Source organism: Molothrus aeneus, chromosome 14 (assembly GCF_037042795.1).
Source record: "Molothrus aeneus isolate 106 chromosome 14, BPBGC_Maene_1.0, whole genome shotgun sequence".
Classification (NCBI taxonomy): Eukaryota; Metazoa; Chordata; class Aves; order Passeriformes; family Icteridae; genus Molothrus; species Molothrus aeneus.
The window spans coordinates 15521361-15544076 of record NC_089659.1 but is presented as its reverse complement, the minus strand read 5'-3'; the positions used below and the strand labels follow the sequence as shown (position 1 = coordinate 15544076).

General features: G+C 39.8%; 1 protein-coding gene across 1 annotated transcript in view; it reads right to left on the bottom strand.

The window, feature by feature from the left end:
- The window catches only part of LOC136562549 (connector enhancer of kinase suppressor of ras 2-like), a 166546-nt gene that overhangs the window by 54145 nt on the left and 89685 nt on the right, over window positions 1-22716 (bottom strand). Inside the window, exons 6-9 of the mRNA XM_066559447.1 lie at window positions 21264-21305; window positions 18737-18856; window positions 9902-9961; window positions 5693-5761 (exon numbers count right to left, since the gene is read on the bottom strand). Of these exons, the coding sequence (XP_066415544.1) occupies window positions 5693-5761; window positions 9902-9961; window positions 18737-18856; window positions 21264-21305 (291 nt within the window). The remainder of the gene's footprint in view (window positions 1-5692; window positions 5762-9901; window positions 9962-18736; window positions 18857-21263; window positions 21306-22716) is intronic.

Below are 22716 nucleotides of genomic sequence, written 5' to 3'. Positions count from 1 at the left end.
CGTGCACAGGGGACAGAGGCATCTGTTCCTTTCTCTGCTTTCCCTGAAGCTTCTGGGGACAAGGCAGGAATGGGTTCCTCAGTTCCTTCACTGCCTTCCCAAGCCCTGTCAGGACTCTGAAAAATGGAAAAGTTTTAAGGAATACAGAAATACTGAGTGTCCCTCACAGCAGGAAGGGAGGTTACACCTGAATTTGCTTGGGGGATTTGTACCTGCTCTGCTCACTGGATCACCTGGGGTGGGGAGACCCAGAGCAATAACTAACAGGAATTTAAAAGCTCCCATTTCAGGCATTTGGTCTGGAAATCAGTTGTGCCAAATATTTTCTAAATATTTATATCCTACTCTATTGCACAGCACCTGAAAACAAGTAATTCTGCTCTGACTGCACTAACCCCTCACAGGAACCAGGACAGATGTTTCCCCTCATGACTCTTCAAATACATAAGCAAAGCCATCTGGATATTTACTTGAACCTGCAAAGTTTGACCTCTCTTCATATTTACATTAAAAAAAAACCCCCAGCTGCTATAAACCCAACTTTTTTTAAGGAAGCAGACTATCATCTTTTCATATTTTAAGTAATTCACTTTGCCTCATTAGGGAATTAATCAAGAGAGCTGGTTTGATTAAGATGGAAATCAGAAATTATTATTAGACAAAAATGTGCTGGAAGATCATAAGACTTTTCTGTCACTGAAGGGGAAGCTCGTCATTAACACCTGTAGCTGATTCACTCTCATTAATATTCGAGCTGCTCCTAACAAGAATTGATGATTTCAAACCAAATGTTCTCCCATTATCTTACAGAGTTATTTTCATTAACCAACAGAGAAACACAGCAAGAATCCAAGAAGGAGCAAGATCTACTGCTGGAAGAGAGGCTTTGCTGAGCCTTTCTGAAAGGCTGGGTCTGGACAATCAGTAACATGTGGCACTTTGTTTGGAAACAGAAGGACATCTTTTGGGGAAAGAAGTTCAAATTCTCATGACAGCTTTTGTCCTTTTTTTTTTTTTTTCCCCTGCTTGCATTTCCCAACACAGAGTGTGCTGAAACACAGATGGTGTGACCTGGCACTACATTTACAGAATTACCTCCACCTAAAATGAGCTCTCATTAGGACTCATATTTACAATTCAGCAAACAGACACCAAGGGTATTAATTCAATGACTGTCTTCACACAAATAAATTAGTGCTGAAATTATTTCATTGTGCCAGGCTCTTGACACACTTAATTTCAAGCATGTAATTTGACAGTGAAGAGTATGAAAGGGCATTAGGCTGCTGATCATGTATTTAGAATCAAAGTGTATTTGGGGTTTGAAGGGACATTTTAATGTCATTTAGTCCAACCCTCTCTGCCAGGAGCAGGGACATTCTCAAGTGGGTGGCTCAGAGCCCTGTCCAAGCTGGCCTTGGACACTTCCAGGGATGGGGCAGCCACAGCTTCTCTGGGCACCCTGTGCCTGTGTTTCACTGCAAAAAAATCCTTTTTTATATCCAAATCTCCCCCCTTTCAGTATAAAGTCATTGCCCCTCTACAACAGACCCTAATAAAAATCTGTCCCCATCTTTCTTCTGTGCCCTTGAAATCACAGGATCCATCCTTCCAAAGAACAACCTCGAGTGTGAAAATGCAAATAATTCAGTTAAAACCTGCAGCTGCTTCAGGAGAATATAAGAAACAAGTAGCACAACAGATTTATTACAGATATTTCTGTGGCCTCTTGCTCTGGCACAGCAGTGGTTTATGCCTTGAGGATTTGTTTCTCTTTCTGGTCTTTATTGCCTCTGTCTGTGGAGAAAGAGGAATTCTGTCTCAGCCCCAGCTGGCTGAGTTAACCAAACTGAAATCCTTAAATAATTCCTCTTCCTATGAGACAGATGACACATTTTCCTTTTTACCCATTACATTTTTTAATCTCCTATCTAAGTGAACACCTTTGATAGCTGTAAACGACCTGGAGGTCACACACTATTTCAGACAAGATATTACTAATGTCAAGACAATGGTATCCAAACTCAGTTTCTCCTGGAAACCTGTTCCTGATTAATTCCAAGTTCATCTTTGCCATTTTTCAGTCACATCAGCTCTGTGGTGCTCAGTTGGTTTGGGATTAATTACTACATTCTGACTCCTGGAGTCCTGCCAGGTGCTCCTGAGTAACATCGAGCTTTCAACAGGAATTACTAAAAGCCTTCTTATTGCTCTCTGTCCTATGAAATAACCTTCAAATCCTAACCCTCACAAAAAAAAAAAAAAAAAAAACCCAAAACAAACCAAAACCAAAAAAAAACCCCAAAAAACCACCAAAGAATAGAAGACAGAGAAATTCAGTTTTCCCTTGTTTACAAATCACTTCTCTAGGCAGAAGGAGACAAAATATTTTACAGGTGATCAGGTAGATGAATCAATATTTATTTGATCTCCAATATTTTCATTGTCTGAAAAACTAACTAAAAAGGAAAATTAACACAATTTAATTTTCATAAGTTTATGCTGAAAAATGATTACAATATAAAATCTACTATTTCAACTAAGCAGCAGTAAAACTCCTAAGTAAACTCCTAAAAAGTAATTTTTAATTTAGCAAACAAAAAAGTGCTACAGTGGCATCTTCAGTATTCTCTATAATTTTATAGGAGAGGAAGTAAAAATCTACAAGGCATTGGCAGAATTGGTGCCCGTTGAATTTTAGGGAAAAATAAAGAGTTAGGGTGGCAGTAATTTAGAATGTATAACTTATTCTTAAAGTTTCTGACACTGTTTTATTAAAATCTTATAAGCAAGAAAAAGCAGAAAAGCAAATAAGGAAATTGGATAATGATTAAATGATCTTAACAGCCAGTGGTGAATTGCCTGCTTTAATTAATTTCTTGCTTAAAGTACTATTATTTTTTCTTTGATCTTTGTAATTGTATTACAGAGTGTTCCTTGGTTAGACCAGATTCCACGTGGAAAGGCTTTTATTTCTCACTTTTTCAGTTGTTGCATTACATAATTTGGAAGCAGCTCTCCTTTAATACCTCCTGAACACTTTTTAACTCTCAACTCCATAGAAAAGCTTTTGGAAAAATAAAGTAAAACTGCGAAAAAGTTGTGCCCATTCCCTGGGGAATCTGTTCTGTGCCCAACCACCCTCTGCAGGGAGAACAGTTCCTGCAATCCACCCTGACCCTGCCCTGGAGCAGCTCCAGGCTCTGTAATCTCATTTTTACTCTTTCAGCACCACAGTTCTGCCCTGCCCATGAGGGAAGCCTTGCCCTGGACAGCTCCATAACTCCTGTGAGAAATGCAGGGTGCTGCAGCTGGAATTTACAGGATGCTGAGGAGCATCGTGCATTAGGATGACAAACTGGAAGTGCTCAAATTATTCACCTTACTAAAAAAAGTGATGAGCTAATTTGATTGCATCCTGAAAATACCTAAAAGAGAAACCTGCTCTCCAATTTAAGACATAAAAATACATCAAGATCAAAGGACTGGAAGCTTGTGCCAGACAAATATAGACTACAAATAAAATGACTTTCCCCCTCCCAGCAATGAGAATAATTAACTACCGGAGCAATTTATTACAGGTTGTGGGAACATCAATGAAAGTTGAAAACTCAAATGATCATATTAAATGAATATGAATTTATCCAGAAAATACACTGGCCTAGTTCAGTCAAAATCAGATTAAATGGTGCTGGTAGCCAGCTATGGGACTGGAATCTGCTAAAGGAGATCCATACTTTCTCTGCCCAGGGAAGTATTTCCAGCAGTGGCAGGAAAAATGACATTTTCTAATCATCTTCAGGACAGTTTCTTCCAAACACATTGTGTTGAAGGATTTATATTTGATATAATATAAAATATTGGTACCAAAATGCTACAGAAACATCAACCTTAAACAAATGTCTTGGTTAGGATAACCAAAATAAAATCTTCTCTGGAAAACCTGTAGGAACACCAGAGATCTGCAAGTTCTCTGACCCTCCCCAGTCATTATTTTCAAATGGGTTACACCCCTTTTTATGAGCTGCTCGTGCTAATATTAGAATTTTGATTATGTGGAAATTTAATGAGCTGTTCCCTTTGAATAATTCCAGTTCACTAATGGAAATAATGCTAATTATAAGCAAAATATAGATCATGATAACATGATAAGTGGGGGGAAGAAGGAGCACAGCTGAGGGTGGTTTGCAGCAAGGAGTGCCAGAAGTGACACCTGAAGATCTAAGGGATATTTAAAATATTAAAACTCCTAATCCATGAGGGTGAGAGTTGGCCACACACCTCTGAACCATGCAAACACTCACTTTTGCTGCCTGATTTTCCAAAGTGAAGACATAATGAGACTTTCCCAGCCATTTCAAAGCAAGAATAAGCTTCCAAAAGAACCACTGCCCTTTATCTATTTCCTTGGCTTGTTAGAAACTTCAGAATGAATAATTAATTTATTATTGGGGGGGGGGGGGGAATTTTTTAGGAAAAAAGTCTTTTATGGCACTTGACTCTGCTGTTGGTCCTGTGCCCTCAGGTGGAAAGGGATTACAAGTATCAGCCACCCTGAGCCTGCTGTAATAACAGACATGGAAAGAGTTGCTAAAAAAGCCAATTCTTGAGAAGCTGAATGGGGGATTTCACCTATGGGAGTAAAGATTAAATCAGATCTGTCACTTGAAGAGTGTGTTTGATGGAGAAAGCCAGCCTAATGCATATTTCAGCTTGTAACTATGACAACTCTCTAATACAGATAAGAGCTGTGTGTTGCATTAACATTTAAAGTGTAAATGAATAAGTTATACTCCTTTTCAAGAGAAAATATTTGCTCTCTAATCATAAGATTTTAATAGCCAGACTTTCATATTTCCACTTCACACAAGTGACAGACAGAAAGAGATTTCTTAATTTTGCATCTGCTATGTCTGGAGATGGGGTTCACCAGGACAAAGTGAAATTGCTAAATTAGGAGTTTCTTAGGAAGTTACCATTGTCCTTGTCACTAGGCATGCCTAAGAAATAATAAATACCAGTGTTCCTTTCACTGTAGCTCCAGCAACACTGGAGCTATTACTATTACTATTATTATTATTATTAGCAATAATAATAAATTATATTTAATATTTTATTTTTTATTTAAATATAAAGAATCACTTATTATTTAAATTACATACTGCAATACTGAGGTAGAGCATCCACCTGCTTATGGATATTTTAAAAATAAATCCCCATCCAAGAATGCCCAAACCCCAACCCTGGCAGATTCCTATCAACACTTTAATCATTTCTATATCTTCCCCCCAACAGATTCAGCATACATGGCTGTTACAGCTCTTCTGCATTATTAATCTGGATCCTGCATTAAACAGAATGCAAAATTCTGTTCAAGAGGAGAAGTTAAACCAGCTGGCAAGTGCATAATGAGAAGTCTAAGAACTTCAAGGAAATATTCTTGGATCTCCTTATATAAGAAGAAGATGATGTTGAACAGCAGCTGTGCAAAATGTAAATTTGGCTTAATCCTTCTGGGCTGGTTATGGACTCAATTTGAGCCTTTTCTTATTAAGAATAAGCAGTGAATATGATGTTTAAAAAGACATAAATAATAATAATATAGTTGGGCAAAGAAGAATTAGTACTTTTTACCAGCTTTTTTACTTTTCTGTGCTGCAAAGCCTGAGCACTGAATTTCCAGAATACTTACCACAGTTTGGTGGTTGACCTGGATCACCTCATCACCAGCATGGATTTTCTTACACTGGTCAGCAGGAGACTGAGGACAAGAGAGAAAAATTCACTTTACAGGGAGGGTGTGGAGGTGGAAGAAAAGAGCAGGAATTAAAACAATGAATGCTGAAAGAGGCAAGAAAGCTGTGCCTAAAGAAGTCTTATTTCTGTCATATAATGATAACTGATCATATTGATAAGGAAAAAATATTTTTTCTGATAACATTTGATGGAGTAATCTAGAATTCCATTTGCCATTCCAACCTAGAATTCCAGCTGCCATTTGTGGCCAGTTGAGCTATTCCATTGTGTTTAGCTGAGCAGTCATGACCTTGCTGGGAATACCCTGGGTGAATTCACATCTCATGGAGTTAAATCTGTTACAACACCCCCAGGACAGGGCTGGACCAGCCAGGTGTGGGACAGAGAGCAGGGCTCAGTCCCCTACAGAGCAGCGTCACTGCTGAGGGGAGCTGAAGATGCTCTGCACACACAGGGAATTCATAGCTTCAAATCCAGCTCCAGCATTTCCAAAACAGTGCTAAATGAACCATTTGAACACAGGACATGGTAATTTACAAATGGGTGTGAGGGACTTGCTCTTCAGGAGGGTTTATGTACACACACTATTCACATAATTTCGTGATCCCAGAGCTGAAAAACTCCCTTATCCTAAATGTAGCTTGTTCTGAGCAGATGAAAATGGGTTAAAACCCATTGAGTAGCCACTCAAACATGGGCAACTACTATTGTACAAATAATTTTAGAAGCTTTGATGAAATCTTAAATCTGTGAGAGAAATCAGGGGCATTCAGGAGATCAGCAGGCTCAGGAGCAGAGAGCTGAGACCTCAAGGCAAATAATTTGCACTGTGCCCTGGCTTACAGGCGTTCTACTGACACAGAGCACACCAGCCTGGCACTCAGGAGGAAAAAACCACAAAGAATTCAAGAGCTGAGACATCACCTTGGAAAATAAACCCAGTGGAAGTTGGCTGTTCAGCCAGGAGATTTGGACAAGATGGGAAATTTACTGCTGAGATACAGGGTCAGAGAGAGGAGAGGACTGAGTGTCCCTTGTCAAACAGTGCTGAAACTTTTAAAGCAAAATAACCCTCCAGAAACAGTTCAAGCTCCCTGCCAAGCAAACAGGCTCCTAAGAAAGGCAGAAAAGGAGCCACTTGCAGCTGGAGGGGGTGGCCTGGCTCTAATCCTGCTGAAGAACTGCACAGAGAAAAAGCTGTTACCAAAATGTAGCTGAGCTCCTGGACAGCTCCTGGAGCCAGCCTAAAACATAAATTGTTAAACACAACAAAGGAGGCACGTGTCAAACACAAAGGAAGAAAGGATTTATCTGAACTGAAAGTGATGTTCATGGAGAAATTCATGGTCATGACCTCACTGCAGGCAAGAGCTCCTCAGCTGCACTTCAACCCAAAATCCCACTCATTCCTTTTGTGAATGGAGATTAAAAACATAAAACATAAACAAATAAAAGGAGCAAAGAGAAGAGGAGGCAATACAAGAAAAACCCAAATTGCCACTGACAGGGAAATGACTGCAATTATTTCTGAATCAAATGCCAGAGAGACTCATCACCCCCAAGGGTCAGTCCCTACTGCCAGGGCCATGCAGGGCTCTGGGGGCAGGAGATCACCCAATTATTGATTACCCAATAATCAGCCAATAGGGCAAGCAGCCAGCCCTGGACATGGTGATTCCCAGCCTGACTGGGCTGCTCCAAGCACAGCTTTTACCTCCTGCCCACTGCTGGTTCTCCACTCCCAGCCTTTCTCTGCCCAGTTCCAGCCCCTCTCCTGCCTGAGCGCTGGCAGCTCTTTGGTCTCTCTGGGCTGGGGGCCAGTTCTCCATTCCCAGCCTTTTCTCTGGTGTTCCATTCCCAGTTTTTCTCTGGTTCTCCATTCCCAGTTTTTCTCTGGTTCTCCATTCCCAGCCTTTTCTCTGGTTCTCCATTCCCAGCCTTTTCTCTGGTTCTTCATTCCCAGCCTTTTCTCTGGTTCTTCATTCCCAGCCTTTTCTCTGGTTCTCCATTCCCAGCCTTTTCTCTGGTGTTCCATTCCCAGTTTTTCTCTGGTTCTCCATTCCCAGCCTTTTCTCTGGTTGTCCATTCCCAGTTTTTCTCTGGTTCTCCATTCCCAGCCTTTTCTCTGGTGTTCCATTCCCAGTTTTTCTCTGGTTCTCCATTCCCAGCCTTTTCTCTGGTTCTCCATTCCCAGTTTTTTCTCTGGTTCTCCATTCCCAGTTTTTCTCTGGTTCTCCATTCCCTGCCTGACCTCTCAGAGGACTTTGGTCACTCCTGGCTGGGGGCTCCAGTTCTGAGCTGAAGCCTGGCAGAGCAGCCAGACCCCATCTCCAGCCCCTGAGCCCTCCTGCCCTACAACAAGGAGCTATTTAAATTATATTAATTTACCCCACACTTCAGGTGGGGATGTGAAAACCCACCTGGCTCCAGAACCACTTTCTCTTTTTCTTGGAAACTTGTGGAATTTTGGCAGCCCAGGAGCAAACACGAAACAGAAATATTCCTGGAATTCAAAGTGACTTTAACAAACTCTTGGCTTTAAGTGGGGCATGAGAGGGGAGCAGGAAGCTGCAGGAAGCACCTCCATCCATAATGGTTAACTTCAGCTGAACAGCAAAGGCCTGGCTCTTTCTCTTTTTAGCTGCTTTCCTGACTTGGATGAGGCTGAGCTAATTAAACATTGGCTCTGAGGTCAATTATCCTTCAAAAGGAATGAAAAATCAATTTGCTGAAACACCAGAAGTTAAAGGTCTTTGAAGCTGGTTTATCTGCACATGTGATTACACTTCCAGCAAAACCAAAAAAAGCAATTTCTTCTGCTGGTGTCGTAGCAAAAAGTTTTGACAGTCCAAATTAAAAAAAATTATTTCTAGTGGCTGGCAATTTAGTAACTCTTCCTGTGAATTTCAATTGTAAATATATCAATATTTCCCCTACAAACTGCATTCTATTTCTGAAATGAATTAGAATTACTGTAAAAAAATGGATTAATTATAGCATGAGTAATTCAATCTATGAACATAATCTCTCCAACATAATCAAGATGGATCAAGTCATAATTTTCAGCACCCAAGATACACATATAGTTATTTTTAGACTTCTAAATGCTGCCAATGGTGACAATATAAACAAACAAATTTCAAGTTTAATTTGCATTAGAATTGTCTTCTCAAATTGTGACATACAAATCATCTGGCTTTCCACGGGTTTGCACTGACAAAAACCATGTAAACACCACTAAATGTATATAAATCCATTAAAATATCCCACATGGAGCTCACCCATATGGGCCAGCAGAGCACTGGCACTTGCCAGGCAGGATTTACATCTCACAGAGCTCATGTGATGCTCCTTGGGCACCAGCAATCCATAATTCCAAAATCCATAATTCCAAAAACCTAAACTTGTCCCTTGCCCAGCTCTGAGCTCTGCACAGAGCCGAGCCTGAGTGGGAGCAGTGACTGGAAGATGAGAACCAGAAGGGTTGTGTTATAAAGTCTGTCACAGTAATTAGATGGCAGCAGTTGAAGGCAATTGAATTATTCAAATTTATAATTATGAACTGCACGTTAAGGAACAAGGAGGATGTTTAGAAGCTGAGCTGCTGTTCCTGTCACACTCTTTAGTGCCCCCTCAAACCTCACACAGATCTTTGAGCTGCAAAACTCTTTGTGATTTTAGTTCAGGTTTTTTAATACCTCTGGGGCTACAATGAAAATGATAATTGATCTCCTCTGTATATTTACTACAAATGATAGAAAACATAAAATATAACATACTTAATATAAAGGAAACCACTTTTCCTTTATATTAAGGAAGGTGTGTGAGAAAGAGAAAAGAGAGAAAGTGTGTGAATGTTGTTAGAAAGGAGTATTTGAGGAATTAATGAGGGTAGAAGTTTGAGAATTTCCTTTATTATAGCATTAGTTATTAATAATTTCAACACAGTGGCTTTTCTATGTCTGTGTTCAAGGGCACTAAGTCTTTACAAAGGTAATATGATACATATACATAAAAAAAGGAAAAAAGATAGTAATAAAAAGTGGCTGGGTTCAAAGCAAACTTACATATTACAAAATGCACTGCTGATACACAGAAAATAATTATAAGCATGATGAAAGTATTTTAAAATAAAGAATCTTACATTTTCTGTTGTTCCTGTGATTACATGTAGTCCATCATATGTTGATTTGATATACATTCCCTGGAAAATAAAGAGCAAAAAGGGTAATCAATATTTGTTGGAAACAAATACAGGACATTTGCATGATAATTTAAATAATAGATTTTCGCTAAGGACCATAACATTTGAACAGACTGGAAGGAGCTGTGGTCAATTAACATTTGCAAATCTAAGTGTAACAAATCTATATCAAGACCTCTATAAATAGCAGAGTTTTCTCACTTAATGCTTTTTTTAATTCTAAAGTTTGTGAGCAGAGTTCAACACGGAGCATCAGCATAACAACTTTTGCCTGTTCAGTATTTGAAATATTTAACATGATCTCTTTTCATTACAAATGACATAAAAGAAGTATTGCAATTGAAAGCATGTGCAGGAGAGGTTTTTAAACTTAAATGCCCCATTTTCAAAGAGTTCCTGGTTCAGTAAAAATGAAGCCAGAGCCAAACTCAGAAAAGACAGGAGCCAGTGCTCATGTTGCTAATTTATGGGGGAAATGAGCTTAGTGAACTAACAGGAGCTTAGTAATTAGTCCATCAAGAATTCTGCTTGAAGGAGGAGACTGACGAGATGGAAAGGGACACCCAGAGCAGGGATCTGTGGAGCTGAACACACTCAGAGCCCCAGTGTCAGGGAGGCTCAGTGGCTCCTGTTTCCCTCTCAGGAGCCAGGCCAGAGCTTCCCCTCTCTTCCCACTGCACCCTTATCCATCACTTTGGAGATCTAATTAATCTAATTGGTACATTGTGCTGCTGATTTATTGTTCTTTCAATAGTTCTGCATCACTTTGTGCTGTCACAGCCCCAAAGTTTAGAGTCCCAGCAATAACCAAGAACATTTTGTTCAGAGAAAGCAATTTCCAGATTCCTGAATGCTAATGGAGATCTTCAGGCAGGGTGGGGCACACAAACACCACCTCCCCACCCCTCAAGAAAAACCCAAAACTTGAAAATCCCACAAAGTTTAGGTGATACTGCTCTCCACAAGTGCCTGAACTGGGATGGAGCCAAACTCTTCCTCATAGTGGGAGCATGAGAAGCAAGAGACAAATTGGAACTTGGGTAAGGAATTTTTTTTTCAGTTTTACCATCAGGAAAATAAAAGCCTGGAACAGGCTGGCAAAGCTGTGGAATCTCTGATTTGGAGATGATCAAATTGTGACTGGATGAGGCCCTGAGCAACCTCCTCTAGCTCTGTTTGGATTTTTCATGGGAAAATGTAACTTCTGCCTTAATGTAAATGAATTCCACTTCAGCAAGTCTTAAATGTATTGAAATCTTAAAAATAAAGATTGTCAAAACCTGATTGCTGGCTGGTTGCTTGACTCTATTGCATAGGAAACTCTGCTTTAGGTTTTACTCCCCATCTCATTTGCTCTCTTAAATTAGTCTGCTTTACAAACTACTTCATTTATAAAAACCAAAGACCCAAATTGAATCTTGCCAGTCTTGAAATCAGCTTCACAAAATGGGATTAGTTGAAAGAAAGAAGCTGCTGGTTAACCTTTCAGAATTTCCTTTTTAGAGCTGTTTAATTTATCAGTGTTTGCTGTTCTGCTGTCTCTGTGGTCCCTCCAGCAGCAAAGGACAAAGTTCCCTTTGCCAACTCAAGGACACAAAGAAGATCCTGGAAAGCTGAAGGCTCCCATGGACAATGGGATGGGGAATCTCCATTAAAACCCCAATTTTTGGGTTTTTTTTTGATTTAATTGGGCAGAAATTTTGCCCATCTAGTGTGAGTTATGCTGAATTTCCACAGTGAACTTTTCACAAGAATATTTTTTTACACATTACACAACATTCCTGCTCTTTTAGCACTTGCTCAACCTCAGGAACATATTTCCAGCCACGCTTTTATACCAAATTTAATATCCCAGTCCTAACATCCCACTTGCTTTGACGAGATTCATTCCCTGCTCAAAAATCCCAACAGATCAAAATCTTTAAGGCCACAAGAGGACAGAGTGCTAAACTTTGCACTAAATTTTACCACTTATTTCTTCCTGAAGTTCTTAGACTCTTGTTAATCTCTGTGTATTTTTGGAAAAAAATCAAATTATAATTTTATCTCTTAACAGATGCCATTGGAGAGTCATAAAATCTGACTAATCACACAGAATTACCCTACATTCTGTTATCTGCTCTTTCATCCTGGTTATTAAAATTTAAGAATATATATAAAAAATAAACAATTTTAGTGAATGACTCATAGCCTTCAAATTATCCTACACAGAGCCTTCATCCTTGTTTTCCCAGAAGAAAAATAATGAGCGTGTTTCTTGTTGACCATTACAGGAGCAGAGCATCCCCTTGACATATATTTACCTGGAAAGCTGGGAAGATTATTCTATGTAAAAAAATGTGAAAGTTCTTATATTAATTTCTTACTTCATGTGGTTCAGCTCAGGCAGTGCTATCCAGAGAATTGTTTGGTCACCTTGGAGTGACCAGGTACATCCACAGGTTTGGCCAGTGTGAGGGACCCTTCTGGAGTGGCACCTGCACCTGGCATGGAGGCTTCTCCTGCCTCTCTCCGTCCAGGTTCCACTGCTGCCCTCTCCATCCAGCTCTGCCTGCCTCCCTCCTGCTCTGCAATCTCAGCAATGTCCATTCCTGTCCCACCAGGCTGGTCCTACCCTGTCCTTCCCTGTCACAACCTGCCCTGTCCATCCCAGTGACTCAGCTCCCAGCTTTCTTTCTGTTCCCTTACTGGTTTGTTTCCTGCCCTAACAAGCAAAATATCCCAGGAGTCCTTTTTCAAAATGATTATTCTCTCTTCTTTTTTTTCCCCCAAGAAAGGGGTTTTAGTCTCTCTGGTTTATTGTTGAATGCCAACAATGATCTCAGAGAAAAGAACAACAAGCTGTACCCCTTATCTCGAGATAAGGCAGGAGTCAAGGATTCTGCTCTGTGAAGATGGCTCAGACTGGTGAACATTTAGAAATAAATAGTTGCTCTTTATGCCTGACACATCAGTTATTAAACTCTGCAGAATGACACTGACCTATGTTAGAGAACAGGGAAATGTTTCTCAGGCATCAAATCAAGAACCCTGGCTGTTTCTGAGCAACTCTGCCACTGTCCCCTAGTGACAAAGTGAATTAAAGGTTTTTAATTAAAATCTGACCTTTGAAAACGTATGGGAAGGCATCAACCATTTAAAACCCCATTTTGAAGAGACTTTTCCCCAGAAAACAGCATATCCAGTTGTCAGGGGAATTTCCTTGAAAATTTTCTTGCAGAATCACCTGGCTAATTAAGCAGGACATAATGACAGCAGTGTGTTTTTAAGTGTCAACAATTATTCCTGCACAGGGAAGCAGTGACAGCAAAGATGCAGATTTTTAATGCCACAGTAAACCAGGGAACTCTTACACCCCTTGATCTTTTGCCCCATAAAAAATGGTTCTTTAATCTTATTTCAACTATCAAAGTTACACAAATCCATTTAAATGAATGCCATGATAGCGCTTTGAGAAGGTGATGGAGTTTTTGTTTAAATTTTATACCATTAAAAACTCCTTCTCAAATTTTTTTTTCTGCCTTATATGTTGCAGTCCTTTGCCCAAATTTAAACACCTCAACTTTCCTTCCTGCAAGACAACTTCCACCTCTCAAAATACTTAAGATAGTAACTTCTTTTATTCTTCCGTATAAGAAAATTTGGTTTTGTTTGGGCTTTTAGGCTATGAGAACCTTTATATGTCAAGCATGATGGAAATTTGTCAAGTTTCTGTAAGCCTTTAAAAATAATTCGAAATAATTAGATGAACACCCTGACAGTTTCAGGCCAGGCATATTCCTATTAAAAATCTGCCTTCATATTCCACTTTTTCTTCCTGCTTACCTTGCAGTTCCTTTCTTGTGAAAATGGGAAAGATTGGCTTCCATCACCTTAAATTACCAATGCCTCAGAAAGAGATGCACTATTGGAAAGGGTAGCTGGACACTGGATAGATGAATAATCCTTCATAAAGAAGGTTCTGTGCATCTGACAGCTTGGCTGTTTGTTCAGCTTCTTTTGTTTTCCAACATTACAGCTGGTTTAATAAAAATTTTTATTTTATAAATAAAAATCTTTGCTTTCTTTAAATTCTTAAAATGAAACAGGAAAAGTTCCCTCTACAGAAAAATTAAGAAGGCTCTGGATATTAACAGCATACATCTTAATTAAAGTGTGTCTGATTACACTGATTCTATCAGCAGGGGAAAGATCAGACAACAGAGGAAAAAAAAAAAAGTGAAAGGAAGGGGGATAAAAGTCCTCCTTTATTCCAGAAGAAAAGAAGGAAAACATTTCACAGACATCAGAAGATACAAATCCAAACAACAAAACCCCAACTGCCTCTGTGTTTAGAATCTCCTGCTTAAGAGGAATCATTAATCTCATCAAATAAGATTAAAGCTGCATCTTACACAGAAGTATCTCTGGGTACATGAGCTGGACATCAAGTTCAGAAGATTAAAAAAATAAGTTTCATCTGAAATAATACTGGCTGTAATAATCTCTCACTATGGACAATCTCCAATCATCCAAGAACAGGAGGGGGGAAAAAAGCCCCAAACTTCAAAAACCATTCTATGATCCCATTCTGTATCTCTATAAAATCTCCAATAAAATGCTGCCTGTTTATGTGACAGCAAAACTGCTCCAAAGCTGGCTCTGGGCACAGAAGGAGGTAAATCATAGCAAGGTTCTCCAGGCTTTCATCAACCTCCATCCCCAAGGATTTAGCAGCAAGCTCAGGAGCTGCCAACAGCAACCCAAATTCCTGGCTCAAGGGTTTATTGTGGATCCATCAAGCCAAAAAACTTAAAGTGAGGAGGCAATTTTCTTAAATCACAAAGTTATTTTATCCTATTCGATTTCCTAAAAATTTATGTCTGCATGTTCTGCCAGAGCTAATGGTGATTCTCACAATTTAATACTTTCTTAGTGCAGGAATTTATCTGAAGTTTGTCAAATTGATTGTTTGAAACAAAGCTTTGCCTTCCCGACATGTTGTTCATGCTGATTATGCTGTGCACTTCAGATATTAATGGTATTACCATAGCCAGTACTACAATTCAGGAGAAAAAGTGCTTTACAATCCTTAAAGTTACTTCAAAATGAAATAGAAAATACATGGAAGGTGTTTCAGTATTCTCCACTGAAAAATCAGTGGCAAAATAGGGAAAAGGAGGAACCAATTTGACTGGTGAAGCCGGGGAAGGAATGGAAAAAGGGAGGGAAAAAACCCAATATATTTCTGGAGGCCAACAAATGCCTGCAGAGATCAGGATGCAAACAGAGTCCCCAGGACCTGGAACAGACCCCAAACTGAGTGTTCCCAATGCAAATTCCTTTGTCCAGCAAACTGCCAGGAAAGCACAGCACACAGAGTGCCCTGGGAGGGCTGCAGATAAGGCCAGGCTTTAATAAAGCTGAATGCAAAGAAGGTATTTTAGAGAGGAAAAAAAGAAAAGGGTGACATAAAGCTCATAAAAGCACAGACGGAAAGTTCAAACTGCTAGAACTGAAGATGCACATTCCAAAGACTCAGAGTCCCTTTGTGAAAATGCTTTATGATCCAGAATTTATTTACACAATTAAACACACAGACAGTGCCCTGCAGGAGCTCTGACTCAATGCAGACTGCGTGGACCTGGACCTGGAAATTAATTCCATTTATGTGGGAGCTTCTGCAATGTCAATAGGATTCCTGGCTCATTGGGGGTTTTGAAAACTTGGGAAGACTCATAATTTGGTCAGCTGAATATAACTCCAGATAACTGAATTCTTTGGTAAATCTGAGCGATTTACAATACACACTTTTCTTCAGTGGCAAATAATTGTGTTTGTTTTCTAGGTGCCAACCTTGGATGAACCCTGTTCTCAGTAGCTCTGAAAATTAGAGCTACGTTTAAACCCATGAGAGCCTGTGTTTAAAATTTATGCTATAAAGGTAAAAAATGTTCTGAAAAATTGTACATTAAGCCGCTCTTGAAAAACACATTTTTGGTGATTTTGACACCAACTGCTGTGCATTAGCTTCCTACCTCTAAAACTAAAATTACAGTATTCTTTTCACAAGTGTGTTGTGAGGATGAATTAATTAGTGTCTGTGAAGCACTCAGGAAGGCCATATAAAAAATAAATAAAACAACTCACGATGAAATTAGTAACTCCAGGGACTGCAGAGCTTAGCTGGAGTGTGGTAAATCAGGCCTCAACCCCTACACTGAATGATAAGGATAAAAATGGAACTCTGAATACTTTCCATTCACTGAATAGTGCTCATTTCTCTCTTGAATGGAGCAGATATCCTGTGGAAAAAAATCCTCTATACAATCATGAGAAAGCCATTTGTAATTCATTACTCTGTTCTATATTTGATTCTGATTAATGTTTTCTTTTCCTTTTCACATGATTTTTCTTTTATTCCCATTTATAGTCCTTTTTTCATATTTTCTTCTAAACAGAACACAGTGTCAGCAAAATTGATTACAAGGAACTTTCCAACCTAACACGTTACAGTGCCTTCACAATTAGGCACAGAAAACTCACTCATTCACTGTGATTTCACTTCATCGAAGGGAAAAAGGGGGAAAAAAAGGGAGAAATTGCCAGGCAATTTTGATTGCAGTATTTGTCTCATGTCCTCTGTCAGCAGTGCCCACTCCCTGCTCCTTTGTTGGCTCTTAACTCATGGGCACGTTGTGGATGGAGAACCACACAGGGGTTCTTCAGCCCCAGTCCATCCAGCCAGGGCCATTCCAGCACAGATCCTCAAGTTCTACCAGGAAAAAGGGGAATGTGAACCACAGGAAAGGCCCCAACATCTCAGCCACCAGCTCTCACCTTGGTCACTCCACAGCTTAAATAACACTCCAGCACTTTATGGGCAATTCCTGCCAAAAGCTCCTGACAGACACCTGCCTCAGCCTGCACACCAGGACATCTCAGTTCCCCACAGGAAATGCTATTTTTGGGGAAGATTCCACTCCTGTCCTGCACCAGCCTGATGCAGAGCCATCACTGCATGGGAAGCATCAGCAGCACCAAGCCCTGCTCACGGTGCTCCATCATCTCAGAAAAATGCACCTCTGTGTTCACCTCCTCTGCAGCACTGACAATGAACTTTCCCCTAATTAGACCAGCAGAAATCCATCCCATTTCTGCATAGAAAGGAAAGGCACACAGAGTGCTGGCCTGCAGGGTGTAGGAATCCTAATGCAAGTCAAAAGCCCTGGGATATTCACAGTGTATCTCCTGCAAATGTACTGACCTGTATTTCCTGGGCTCCCTGCACTAACCCAGAAATCAGAGCTAGAGGGGAAACTGGGCCATAAAGGGAACAAGTTTGGCCATAAGGATGCAGCAGCACAGGGAGGGAATGGTAGCTGTGCTCAGGATTACACACTGGGCTGAGCATCTGCGATGCCACAGAATTAAAATTCAATGTGCTTTATGCTGTGGTAATGTTCTTTGTTGACTAAATCAGCCTAAGAATAAAGTAAACTTGTGCAGTCACACAACACCCCCTCATGTTATTAAAACATGTCATTCTCAGATTAATATGCATACCTCAGAGTAATTATGCCCTTGTAACTCTGGCAGTATTTGCATATGACGTTTGTCGCTATTCAATGTCAGAACAAAGAGGAAGATATTGAAATAATACAAAGTGTCTCAACTAACAGAAATTTAAAATCTGTAAATCACGCTGAATTACAAACAGGAAACGTGTCACAAGGTGTAGAGTGGCACTCAAGTGGGTTTTGATTTGCCAGTTTGGGGATTTTCTGTGGAGAAGCCTCATGGCTGCCAATTTCACTCCCCACTTCCCCTTTATTTTCCTCCTACGACTGCTTCCTTCAACCCAGAAGCGACATTCCTGAATTGCTCTTCTTGTAGGGAGAAAATAAAAATAAAAAGAATTCTGAGAAGGCAGCTGGAGGCAGTTTGGGAGATTGTGCTGGGAAAAGCAGCCTGGCTCATTCCAGCGCCTGCAGTGCCACCTTCCACTCCAGCTTTTATTGGGGTCTTGGGTTCCCAAGCACAATCCTTATGTTCCTACAGCCCACCAATAGCAAATGGTTGCAAAGTAAGGGACTGCAGAGGGGAGGCAGAACCTCCCACCAACCACTAAAATGTCACAAAATCCATTGTCCGAAAAAAGTATCAGTACATTAATATTTGAAAGCTGCAGTCAAATAATTCTGAAACTGTTCCTGCAGGACATTTCACTGCTGTGACCCACCACCATGCAGAGCAGCTGGGATGTCCAGAGCCATCCAACCAGGCTGCTCAGTGAGCAGCAATTTACAAATAAAAGAGATTTATTTTGTTCCTGGGATGATACTTCTGATAGTTATTTGAACTGATCATTAGGGAGGCATGGAACTCCATTTATGCAAGTCCAAGGCACAGACTTGCCACCAATCATTTTGAAAGCACATGAATGACATTAGTTAATTTTATTTGTATGTGTTTGCATTTGGGGATTATTTCAGTACATTCCAAAAACTGCAGTTTGGCTGTCAAAGGATCACAGATTAAACACTCATACAGTTACATGTGAAGCCCTAGGTCAAACAGATCTTAAATTGAAAAAACCCCAAACAATCCCTTTGTTTAGATAAATGTCAATTAAACCACCTTCAGAAATCTGATTCAGCTTACAAAAAAAAATTAGGACATTGCACAAAAATACATTTTGATTTCTTGATAAATTCCAAAACCAAATCGCCCCGAAGAACTGAGGCTTGTGCTGAGCATTCTAAGAGCTAAACTGGAAACTGCTTTGCTACTTACCAGCCCCTCACTGGGCATGATGCTGGTGAGATGAACGACCTCGAGATGAGCAGACTGGGACACCAGAGAGTCAGAGGAGAGGGAAATGATGTGGTCACAGATCCCAGACAGGGTTTTACACTGCAAAGGAAAACAAGTCAATAGAACCCCTCTAATCCAACTGGAACTACAAGTGAAGTTCTTATTCTAAGAACTAACCAAGAATAAACAGATCATTTTAATTCTTGGCACGGTAAAATTAAAGGTGTATGAAAGTCAAGTGGTTAAAGGAACAGAAAATATCCATAAATGTCAAGGAAGTGTACATGTATTTACAGTTCTGCTGTAGAAGAATATCTGTACCTCTAAACTGTCTTCTCCACTCCAACCATGTGCACTTTAAAAATAAAAGAACAAACCCAATGGACTTTATCCTTATGATTATAAATACAATGGGAGTTGAGTGAAATATGTCAAAATAAATGTCTTATGCAACTGAATAACCTATTTTGGCTACCAAATGATGACATCATCCCTACCAACTGTGATAATTAGGTGAATTGTGCTCTTCAACTTGGAAAATTTCCTTTGTTAAAAATTACCCTGGCAGAGAAGTGCCTTAGTTAACCCATTTCCTGCAGTAAAATTCTTATGCATCTTTGAGCACATCCTTTAACTGATATTCTACATCACCACAACTATGCAATGATTTTGTTATCCAGCCTTCCAGCTAAAGATCTCAAAATCTTAATGCAAATCCACAGAAACACCTTCAGAGCAGGAGCCCCACTGCATGGACAGCAGCAGTGGGTCTGACAGATTAAACCCATCTGTCAAAGCAAAGTTTGTAGGTCAGAGAGGAGCTGAGCTGAACTCTCAGACAACACTCATGGGCAAAGATTTATTCCCAAATTTCTGTGTGTTGCTTAAAGCACACTCCTTCAAGAAGTCTGTGCCTGAAAATATTTGAACCTGATGTGAAAGAATTCATTTAACAGAATTTCAGGATGGGATTCTGGTCAAGGCTCTGCTGTGTGCTTTTATTTTGCTTTGGGGTCTGTACTCTCATTTTTCCTAATTATAGCAAATTCCAGTGAAATCCCTTCAGGGAAGTTTTGTTTCAGGCATTTGCAAAACCATGAGGGTTTCTAATATCTCATTTGACACTATCCACAGAAGTTAAACAAATAAAGTTGTCACAATGAATAAGTTAACTGCCTGAATGTGTAGGTTGGATTTCCATTCACTGTGCAGTTACTCATCTGGAAATCCAAGGACAGCTCTGGAGCCTGGGCTGTGACATCTGGATTTTGTATCAGCTGCAAGATGCAAAGCATCCCACTGAGGTGGCTGCAGCTAAAGGTCACTATTTCCACAAATATTTCAAACAGTTTCAGCTCGGCGCCAGAACCCCTGAGCAGAGTTTGGGTCTCATCTTCTCCCAGCAGGGATGGAGAAGCTCAAAAATCTCAAAAATCTCCAGTGTAAGAATATTCTTATTCTTATTCCATAATTTCCAACTGAAAACTTCTCTATGCCTCAACACTGGAGAGCATTTGTCCAGATTAGATGCAGACTAAACCCCAGGGAGAACAACACTTTCTACTTTCTGCTGTAATGCTTTGACCTTAGAGTTGCCTCATGGAAATACTTTTTTTATTAAAATAAAAAACAAAGAAGTTTTCAATTAAATCAACCTGGTCTATGGAAGGTGTCCCTGCTACAGTTAGAACTGTGGGCTAAAAGGTGCAAATATATAAATATAAATATATATATATGTGTGTGTGTGTGTGTGTGTGTACAGCCTCCAAATCCCAGAAGGTATCAGGTGATTTTAAAAGTTCTATTCATACCCAGGTTTGCTATAGTAAGCTTTTTTTTTCCCCTCTAAAAGTCACTGCACACTTTCTAAATTTAACAGCACATCAATGTTTTATGACAGATTTTAATCCCTGCTGGAAGCAGAGTATGTGCAAAAGGCTTTAAAAAACAGAAGAAAAAAAAGAGTCAGGCACTTGGGCAGAGCTTGTCAAAAGCTTATCTGAACTTGTAAATCCTTTGAGAGTTCCCTCTCACCACAGGCTTTATCTCAGTGTCAGTACAGGTTTCTGTGCTAGTACCAGGAAAATATAAAGTATTTGAACTTAAAGGCCAATATCTAATCAATAAGCTTGAATAAGATTCTTCCAGTCCCCTTTGTCATCAGATTTTTTTGAGTTCTGAAGGCACAAAATGCTCAGTGTGACAACCAGTGATGCAGCAGGTCCATGGATCTGACCAGCCTTTCTGGTAGAAATATTCACTATACAGAATATTGTGCAGCTTCTAAACCTAAACCCATAATTCTTTATTTGTAATTAACTGTACCTATAACAGAGAGCATTACTGCAGGCAACTTTAATTTTTAGCAACTGATATAATTTATCAGAAATTATGCCAAAGAGTAAGGAACTCTTAAGAGTATTTTCCTATAGCAGCCTTATTTTTGGAAAAAAAGAATTTTCATGTGTGGGGTAAAAATAGAGAATACCAAAGCAGAATTACTTACCACATGAAGAATTTTATTTTCTGTTTCATACACTGTACAATCCTGTGGTAAAACAGAACAAAATCGATTAAATGAATGTCACACCATCTTTGCTATTAAGAAATAAAATAAAGTTTTATGCTGTTAACAATCTTACATATTCCTGATGAACCTTAAGATTTGTTACTTTTGGAGTAGTCACTTTTCTATTTTAGCTGTCATTTTAAGAATAATCAATCTTACACTTCATAATTCCAGTGTCACCCTTACCTTGCTTTTTGCTTTAGTGCTATTACAGGGGTTAAAATATTGTTTTTCTTTCATGAAACAAACCATACAAATTGCTGAACTGCCTCTATGACTTAATAATGTTGGGAAGTTCCCTCAGTGTGACCGTCTGGAAACTGGGACATAGCCATGGCAAAGGGGTTTGAGCCATCCCCTGCAGCTCTGCCCCACTCCAAATCTCAGGTTATAGTCTGCTGAAATAGAAAATAAAAAGGAAAATACAGGAAAATATCTCCTCCAAGCAGAGTGAGATTAGAACAGGGTCTCCCCAAGCCTTGGTTCCCTCTGAGGACAGCCCTGGCCAGGCTCCCTCTCCCCTTATCACACTGGGAAATTGTTAAATCCTTCTCCAAGTGCTCTTCCACGTTGGAAAGGGCTTTCTACATAGCAAGATATGGGATAATTTTAAAAACCTGTCTATTTGTTTAGTTTTTTTTCCTTAAATAAACTTCCAAGTAAAATTTAACTTACTGATAATACCTGACATGTCCTTTCAAGTAACTGTAGATTCCCTCGGTTGGTCGGAGCCTGGTGATGGCAACACCAAGGCTGAGGGTTTTGTCTTAAGATTGGACTTGATACGTGGGTCCCTTCCAGCTCAGAATATTCTGTGATATCCCTTCAAGCAGCTTAAGATTCCCTATCATTCTCAAGGTCTCCTCTTTTTACTGCATCTTAATACATTAGCAATAATAGTTAACTGCTTCAGATCTCACACAGAACAATTCCAATCCCTCATTCCCTGTACCCCGAATGCTCAGTTTGGGCTGGGACACCCTCTGGGGGTCTCTGCTCCCCTTCTCCAGCAGCCCAAACCCTTGGCTGCTCCCATCCAGCTCCCAAACCTTGTTCCTTGGGTGTCCCTTTGAGGATTTTTCCCCCGAGCCCATCTGAGGCAGCTGCTCCAAACCCTCAGCCCAAGGAGCTGCTCCTCCCTCAGCTCTCAAGGTCAATATTTATTTTGGAGGATTGCCGCTCCTGTGGAGAAATTAATTTCTAAGTGACTACAGTTTATAGAATATTGCTACAGAATAAGAAAGTCAAAATCAGAAGATTGGGAGTGCCAAGCAACACAGAAGAATTTATATTAGCATTTCATGGTCAAGTATCCCTTTCATGTTTCCTCTGTATTCATACTGTTATTTTCTAGAGCACAAAAAAAAATTCAATTAGTCAGTTTGGCTGG